The sequence below is a fragment of the Benincasa hispida genome, chromosome 12 (genome assembly GCF_009727055.1).
Source record: "Benincasa hispida cultivar B227 chromosome 12, ASM972705v1, whole genome shotgun sequence".
Taxonomy (NCBI): domain Eukaryota; kingdom Viridiplantae; phylum Streptophyta; class Magnoliopsida; order Cucurbitales; family Cucurbitaceae; genus Benincasa; species Benincasa hispida.
In genome coordinates, this window is record NC_052360.1 from 74,713,422 (window position 1) to 74,722,412 (window position 8,991).

Consider the following 8,991-nt stretch of genomic DNA (forward strand, 5'->3'; position numbering starts at 1 on the left):
CTACACAATGTTTTTCTTCAACATATTGAGTTGTGGGTGCTCAAACATGGTGAGGTGGGAGGGGGGAAGACAGGTGAGAAAGAGAAGATAAGAGGTGAGAGAGAAAAAGAAAAACATTATGGATCGAAGTTGAGCTGAAAAAAATAAGAGGGAAAAGAAGACATAAAGGAAGATAGAGATTAGAGAGGAGGGAGAAATTTTCTATGCACTTGACATTTTTGTAATCCAAGAGCAAAAAGAGAATTTCACATCTAAAACAGGTAGAAAAAACAAACATAGAAAACATGTCATTTTTTTTTTATAAAGTTCTTAGATTTTAGATTACTTTTAGCAATTTCCCATGATCACATTCATTGTCCAAAGCCTCTCAACTTTATTTTTATTTCTTAATAGTACTCCATTGCTCAAATTGTCATGTCATCAAAGTCCAAGCAACTTGTGAATTACAATGTAAGATTCTCAACATGCATCCTCAAGATGGTACCTCTTATGAGTTCACCATTCTTGAATGGATCCTAAGTCTCATTTTTGGACCAAATCCCCATTTGAGATTTATAGTCTCATATGATATAATCTCTCAAATAAATCAGAGTGATCTCAGTTCTGCTGCGTTATTGAGAATTTATAGCAATCATATAGTATTTCAGCTGAGATCACTCATAAGAAAGTGCATTTGTTGTCTCAAGTGCAGAACCTGTCATGAACCCAATATAAATATTAGGAATAAGGAAAACTCTCCGATATAGTTTTTCTATTTGGGGGGCAAGCCAAATTAGAAAGGAAACAAAACTGGATTACCTCATCCTGAAGCAAAGAAGGAAGGTAGTTTTCTGCAACAAGTCTATTAATGTCTGCCAACAATTTCTCATCTTTAATGGTGGACCAAATATGTTGTGGAAGTGCTAGCAACAATATGGTTAGAACATCAACAGCAGATGGCCATTGACAACAACACTCATCTGAAATATGACTTGATTCTGTTTTACATAAAGGTACCAACATATCTACTCCTTTAATATCATTAGTAACAACAGCCCCTGACACTACCACTGCTGGCTTCTCATTTTCAGCATTCAAAAGGCGGATATCAGTTCTGCAGAAACTTCGATCAGCTGAGCAAGGTTTCGCAGCTAAAGTTTCTGCCCTTTGACAACAAAAAGTTGCAGCAATTTCAGGTAATTCATCTTTGTCAAACAAAGATGCAAGGCCTTCGCATAGTGTCCCAGATGCCAACCACTGTTTGATATGTTTGAAGAGTTCAGTCGCTCGTAGTTGTTCCAATATCTCTTCCTGAGATTCCCATAGTTAAACCTTAGGAAAAAAAAGATCAAACATTTATGCATATGTGCAAATAGTTGAACAAGAAAAATAATAGAAAATGTTCAAGAGAACCTTGACAGCTAGTCTTCCTCTCTCCTCTGCATTAAGTTTTACATTCCCATTCCCATCCTCTTGCTCCCGGACTTCTGCAACCCACTTGATAAAGTGTCTTAGATTTTGAGGTGGCAATTTAAATACAACAGAAAGTAATTCCTGTACACTTTTCACATCTTCAGTTTTCAGAAGTCGAGGAACGTCTTCTGTTAAGTATTTTACAACATTATTCCAACCGTCATGCTGACAACTCTGCACAAAACAAATTACATCCAGTGTTCAACATTAATTCTTAACATATATGCAGAAGAAAATGCCTAAAAGCATATACCTTACATTTTAGAGAGTTATTAGAATAACTCTGAAGTTCAACGATCAAACTTGTAATTTAACCTTAATTCTTTTAAGGTTTAAATCCTATTTTAATCTCTCAACTTTGAATCTTGTTCTACTTTAGTTCCTAAACTTTTAAAAACGTCTGTATAAGTCCCTAAACTTTAAAAAAATGCCTACATTGGTCCCTCCAGTTAAGATTTTGTTAATTTTTTAAAAGAATGGTGAGCTGAATTATATTTATATATGACTAACGTAAATAGAAGTCTGTCGGAATTGTAGTTGAAAGCTCGCCAAAATCCATGGAAAATCAAAAAACTTAAATAGAGAAAGATCGAAGTAAAAAAAATCATTGATTTCCTTCTCTTTTTTTCCCTTCAAAACTCACCTCTCCTACGTTCCCCCAAGTTTCACATATTTTCTTCCTTTTAAAAAAAAAAAAAAAATACTATCTTTCTTATTTCTTTGATCAAAAGACCTTACTGTTTTTTTCCCCAAATTGGAATCTCAAGCAAATATGATAAAAATGGAGTAGAATCAAATAAATCCAATCCATATAGAAAATAGACTCAAACAAAAAAATATATTACCTCAATGAATCACAGAACTGGGTTAAAAAAAAAAAGAAAAAAAAAAGCAAGGATTGGGAAAAAGAGAAAAAAGTATTTTGATGCATCACAAAAATATCCCAAACTTGAGAAAACAAAGCATTTAAAGACTGTATATGGATAAAATTGCATATGACACATTTTGAGAAACGGAAGTAAATGCCAACCACCAACAGGCCAAGATAGTGAACAAACAAAATCAAATTGACTTTTAAATTACCCTCTAATTGAAAATTGAAACCCTGAATTTTTTAGTATAGATAATGTATTTGGTAGCCTAGTCATCTATAAACACAATCCAACTCACCATTCTGTTAAAAATTAACGAAATCTTAACAACAGGAACCAAAATATGCATTTTTTTAAAAGTTTAGGGACTTAAAAAGACATTTTTAAAAGTTTAAAGACTAAAATAGAACAAGATTCAAAATTCAAGAACCAAAATAGGATTTAAACCTTCTTTTAATTATGGTTAATCTTCTTACAAATTATTCCAAGACATTTTTTTTTTTTTGGTTTGAAAAGTTGCAAACGATACGCTAGTTTTAAATTTTACCATTACTTTTTAAGGAATTAGTACATATGCACAGGTAGAAATTAGAATGTCACTTGTGACATTTCTATAAAACTACGGTAAGATTTAACACAAGGCGTGATTTTGCGAGGCTTTTGAACCATTTATGGAGTATATGGGTGCGCTCAACATATTTTAGAAATCACACCACATGAGCGTAATTTTGTAATTACCACTAATATAAATTAATAACTAGTATTATAAAAACAAAGTCGAATAACAATTTTTTTCCCGGTTTTCCATAGTATAATTCACTTTTGACCAATTTCATCAGTTTATTGACTTTTGTTAATTTTATCAGGATGAGTTCAGAGAGGTCAGGCAGTTTGATGTCTATTCATCAATTTTCTTTATTTTTTCTTCCATGCCATATGGTCGGTTCAACTTCAGTTTTCATACTAGACCAACCCAGTAATAAACCTAGTGCATAGCAGTGTTATAAGAACAAAAGCAGGGGAATCCCCGGGGAAGTAGTATCTCCAAGAAAAAGATGTACCAGAGTGTAAAGAATAGACGGGCCCCTGGGTAGCTTTGATAAAATCATGTACCTGCGTTAAAAAAAGATATCAGAATATGGACCTGCAGCATAGAACCCACTCCACAAAGAAACACGCAAAATGAGAGTACGAATTTACCCTCTAGGTAGTCCTGTTGCACCATCGATTGTGTTCATGGCATCCCACAGTAGGGTAAGTGGAACCCAGTGAGGAGGATACTTGAAACGCGCAACATCCAAAATGAGAACCATATCTTTTCCAGCATGATAACCCCCAATTGGTGAGAAATGGCCAGTTCCAGTCTGAAACCAATCATTATGTTTAAACTTTAAAACAAGTCTCAAATTAACTTCTATGACAAGTGATCGAATATACCAATTACATGTTATCTAAAGAAATATACATATTTTTTTAAAAAAATAAAAAAATAAAAAATTTGTACATTGGTTTATATTTATGGTAACATACACCTTTTTCAGTTACAACAGCTGAAGACATAGTAAGACCTAGGGGTGTGCACGGTTCGGTTCGATCCAGTTTTGGGCCGAACCATGAACCAAACCAAAGTCCATGGTTCTCAAGTAAACAGAACCGTGGAAACCGATTTCCATCGGTGAACCGAACCAACCTGAATCGGTTCAAGTCGGTTTGGTTTGGTTTATAACCGATGGTTTTTTTTTTAATTAGACAAGGGGTTATGGGTTGGACTTATGGACCGATCAATATTACTTAATATTTAACTTTTACTTAATATAATATTTAATAAATATTATTTATATTAATAAATATTAATATATATAGGATTGGTTCGGTTCGGTTCGGTCCGGTCCAGTTCTCCGGTTTTTCAGGATAGAGAACCGTTGACCAAACCGAACCGAACCAGTCGGTTCGACTACTTAATGAACCGATAGTTGCTTTTTTAAAAAAACAAGACCAAACCAGTCGGTTCGGTCTGGTTCTCTGGTTTTGATCGGTTCCTACACACCCTACTAAGACCATCCATGAAGATACATACTTGAATATATGTACCTGCTTAAGAACTCCTCTGTGGTAGGAAGTGATCACATGACAGTCCTCAGAAGATGAACATGATACAACATGCTTACGAAAATCATCAACAGTGCTTTCATTTGTCCTAAAAGCTACTACTTTAGCACCATTGCAGCGAGCCAAGCATGCAACCTTACCAAAGGTGATGCCGTCAGTTTTGATTTTTGCTAAAGGTTCACAGCAGTCCAGCATAGAGTCATCAAACCATCTCCACGGTCCTGAAGAAAATAAGAACCATCAGTTTATCAAACTGACACGAAACCTGTTATTATGAAGGTATTTAAACAACAAATGGTACTGGTAGTTTATTCATTTTTTTTTTTTTTTTTTTTTGGTAAGAACAACAACTTTCATTGAGAAAAAATGAAACGGGCATACAAAACACAAGCCCACAAAAAAGGAGAATCTCTTTACAAGAAGGGACTCCAACTATACAAAATCGTGTTCATAGAATAATTACAAAAAACCTTCAAAATCGAAGCCCAATGAAAAGCGTGAAAACAAACAATAGTACAAACACTAGCAAACCAAAGAAAACGACATTTCTCCCCGAATGGCGGATTGAAAAGGAGCTCCTCGATTATATCTCTAATGTCTCTCTGACGAGCATACATCAAAACAAACATCTAGAAGAAAAAATCCCAAACAAAGCCAAAATCACAATGCCAAAGAATATGGTCCAGGTCTTCCCCTGCTTTCCTGCATAGGATGCAACAAAAAGAGTCCCACCAACGACGACATCTTCCTAACAAGCCTATCCAACGTACTAATACAACCGTGGAGAACTTGTCAAATAAAGAATTTCACTTTTCTAGGAATCTTAATCCTCCGCAACAAAGAAAAGACGGACTCCCCCACAGGAGAAGGGTTAGCCAAACACTGAAAAAGGATTTACATGAGAACCCTTCCAAAGGATTAGGGCTCCAGACTCTCACATCTCTCCTCCCAAGGCGAAAGGGGGTGGTGGCTCTCAAGAAAAGAAAGGAGGGCAATCACATCCATCGTTTCCCTATTGGAAAGAACACGAGGGAACCCGAAAGAGAATGAGCAAGAGCTCCCATTCCACACAAGAAAATTTGTCACAAAATGATTTTTAAGAGAAAACAAGTGATACAACTGGGGGAAGAACCACAAAGTGGTCTTTCCCCCACCCAGTGATCTTCCCAAAAATATGCCTTTCTCCCATCCCCACCACACAACAGACCCAAAGAACAAAAGCAGGGAGCTCTTTCTAATATCTTTCCAAAGATTCCGGTAAGTGCTTTTAACCCCTTTAGCCAGCCACTCAAAAGGATGGGGGTCATGTTTATTAACAACAATCCTACGCCATAAAGAATTGGGCTCAGAGGAAAAGCACCACAACCATTGGGCTAAAAGGGCTTTGTTTTGAGTCCTAAGTTCCCCAATTTCAAGACCCCCCAAGAAACCGGTTTTTCGATAACCTCCCAACCAATAAGGTGCGAACCATTACCTTTTCCTTCATCAATCCCTTCCCAAAGGAAGTCATGCATTAATCCCTCCAAACACTTGCGCACCTCCCCCCGAGCTCTAAAGAGAGAGAAGAAATAAACCAAAATGCCATTCAGGACCGTTTTGATCAGAGTAAGACGGCCCGCTTTAGAAAAGAAACTCTTTTTCCAAGAAGCCGACCTACTTCAAACTTTGTCAATCAAAGGGTCCCATAAAGACGCAATTTGGATTATTCACAAGAGGGAGGCCAAGGTAAGAAGAGGGAAGGCTTCCAACCTCACAACCAATCCACTCCGCCCACCTTTTAACCTTGTCTCCCTCAATATTGATACCCATGACACAACACTTTTCCTTGTTAATCTTCAGACCCGACATCTCCTCAGAGAAAGCAAGAACGTGATTCAAGATCAAGAAAGAATTAACACTTCCAGAGCAGAAGAAAAGGGTATCATCCGCAAACTAAAGATGGGAGAGGGGGACCCTATCCTTACCTACCTTAAAGGGTTCAAAAAGGTTACCTTCGACACACTTACTCACCAATCAGCTAAGCACATCCATAACAAGAAGGAAAAAAAAAAAAAAGGATAGAAGATCTCCCTACCTCAGCCCTCTTGTCGCTGTCACTTTGCCTCTAGGACTTCCATTGATAAGGAAGGTGTAGCTCACATTCCTCAAGCAACCCCACATCCATATGTGCCACTTAAAACCAAAGCCTTTCCTCTTTAAAACCTTATCCAAGAAGTTCCAATCCACGTCGTCATAAGCTTTTTCAAAATCAATCTTAAACAACACTCTTTCCCTCTTTCTAGCTCTATAATCCTCAATCGCCTCAATGGTGACAAGAGCTTGATCCAGAATTTTTCTCCCCACTACAAAGGCCCTTGCTCTTGCAAAATAGTGAATGGGAGCACCCTCTTAAGCTGATTCACCAAGACTTTTGCCAAAATTTTGTACACACTAGTGATGAGACTAATAGGATGAAAATCCTTAATTCTAGTCACATACTCCTTCTTTGGGATCAAACAGACATAAGTTTCCGACATAGAACTATTTAAAATCCCCCTTCCATAGAACTCTTGGAAAACTTTGACAAGGTCCTCCTTCACAAGAGACCAGTTCTCTTAATAGAAGGCCATTGTAAACCCGTTAGGCCCTGGAGACTTCAAGCTATCGCTCCAAAAACAACCCTTCTGATCTCCTTAACAGTGAGAGGCTCAGGTAAGTTGTCTTTATCTTCCTAAAAAATAGGGCTCCACTGAATTCCTTGAACAAAGGGTTTGGCCGAGACCTCCGGGCCATATAACGTGGAGAAAAAACTAATAGCTTCCTCCTCAATCTTCTTATCCTCCTTTAAAACCTTCCCTGAATTAGAGACCAAGGGGCCAATTCTATTCCTGCTCTTACGGCCACTCGCCACCCAATGGAAAAGAGTGAAATTGCAATCCCCGTCCTTAGCCCATGCTGACTTCACTTTTTGTCTTTAGCTGCACGTTTCCTTTCTAACCACCTCCACAAAAAGGGCCTTAAGAGGTGGAATGAGTGTTTGTAGACTCAATTTTGAGGTCCTTCAAATCATCAAGATAATGTAATGAGAAACCTCCGCAAAAATGGACCTTAAGGGAATCCATTTAGTCTCCTTTCTCACCTAATTCTTTTTGTCTCTTTCCTCTTTTCTTGCATTTAAATACTAGTTAGGATTTATGTAGGCAAGAACGCTGCTGAACTTAATTTACAGTTCCTATCGTGCGAGCACCGAAGGTTTGGAGACTACATGGCCACACCTTAATCGATATAGATGGCCTAAATCTTAAACTTTTATCAGGACTAAGAGCACTTTGACCGACTTTAATAGTAAGTTAGCAACATGAAATTAACTTTGACGGAATACTTTTGTCATATCCTATTAGCAAAAATAGCTTGCAAAATACTAATGGGCACCAAATTATCCTGTTTGGAACTGAAATTGCAAAGACTCGATAAGGTATGTTCTCCAAACTGGAAAAAGTGCTTCCTACATGGTATTAGAATGACTGAAAGGAAAATCAAAACACTGGTCGCCATGCTCATTTTTGCACGTATGAAGAGTACAAGGAAAATTAGATCGTAGTAATTCATCGATTGTCAAAATCGCCAATAGAAGAACCAATGCCAAATGGGCTCTCAATTATAAGGGAAAGCAAGTAGCGAATTTCGATTTACCTTTCCATTTTCTGCCAGGATCAATAGAAAGAGCGTTGAGGACAACGGCAAGGGTTGCAAGTCCACAATAAGCAGGTTCTGATTGGGTTTGATAGTAAGAAATCAACTTGAAAAACCCATCCATGGTTCCATCTCCAAGCGCCTCAGTAAAGAGACGCTGCAAGATTCACACAGCTAAAGTTAGTTTTTTTTTTAAAAAAAAAAAAAAAAAACAGAAACAAAAAACCCATTAGGAAAATGATCAAAGAAATTGGGAAGAAGATGTGAGATGTTGGATTGAAGGCACCTTTCCATCGGAAGAAGCAAAATCTATAGCTGGAGGAGAGGGAAGAACTCTGCGATAAAATCCTGCGACGGCCATTATAGGAGATGAGGATTGTCAAATTCTGCAATTTGAAGGCCCCAATTTGAATACTCTTCATGGAAATCTCCTCTCTTTCTTTTCCTTTTGTTTTTCCCATTTTTCTTTCTTCCTTCGTAGTGGAAAGAGAAGTACGGATACCGATGCGAGAATTTTTTATTCTCTTTGAATCAAATTTAAAAGGGCGAAAAGAAATAGTTCCTATTTTTCTCAGCACAAAATTTAAATATTATCATAACAGAGGTACACATATTTAGTGTTCATTGAACCTATGTTATGTCTCATTTTTTTAGAGCGTATGAGCAAATTTCATGAAAAATTGAGAAAATTGAGATTTTAGAGAAATTCCTTACTTCATATTTTGTTGTTTTATTTTATTTTATTTTATTTATATACTATATTTAATATTTATTTATTTTATTATTATATTATATTTATTTATTTTAATATTATATTTTATTGGTATCCGTTTTTCTCCAAATTCATATTCTTGTTGTGCTCCTCAAGTTCACAACACGTCATCAG

The 8,991-nt window shown here is 36.7% G+C and overlaps 1 protein-coding gene across 1 annotated transcript; it reads right to left on the reverse strand.

Moving 5' to 3' along the window:
* Positions 1 to 353: 353 nt before the first annotated feature.
* On the reverse strand, positions 354 to 8,659 carry LOC120068464 (glutathione gamma-glutamylcysteinyltransferase 3-like). The gene is made up of 8 exons (XM_039020250.1): positions 8,392 to 8,659; positions 8,106 to 8,262; positions 4,416 to 4,654; positions 3,525 to 3,688; positions 3,386 to 3,437; positions 1,393 to 1,626; positions 799 to 1,290; positions 354 to 694 (listed from the first exon to the last, which is right to left on the reverse strand). Exons 1-8 carry the CDS (start codon positions 8,464 to 8,466, stop codon positions 644 to 646), a joined length of 1,464 nt encoding a protein of 487 aa, XP_038876178.1. The 5' UTR covers positions 8,467 to 8,659; the 3' UTR covers positions 354 to 643.
* Between the last annotated feature and the right edge of the window lie 332 nt (positions 8,660 to 8,991).

What these genes read in the sequence shown, in the direction of transcription:
- LOC120068464 (XM_039020250.1), bottom strand. Translation starts at nt 8,466, where the DNA reads ATGGCCGTCGCAGGATTTTATCGCAGAGTTCTTCCCTCTCCTCCAGCT. An exon ending in TCCTGGCAGAAAATGGAAAG is followed by an intron (nt 4,655 to 8,105) that starts GTAAATCGAAAT and finishes TATTTTCTTCAG; the next exon opens with GACCGTGGAGATGGTTTGAT. An exon ending in GAGGAAGACTAGCTGTCAAG is followed by an intron (nt 1,291 to 1,392) that starts GTTCTCTTGAAC and finishes TGGGAATCTCAG; the next exon opens with GAAGAGATATTGGAACAACT.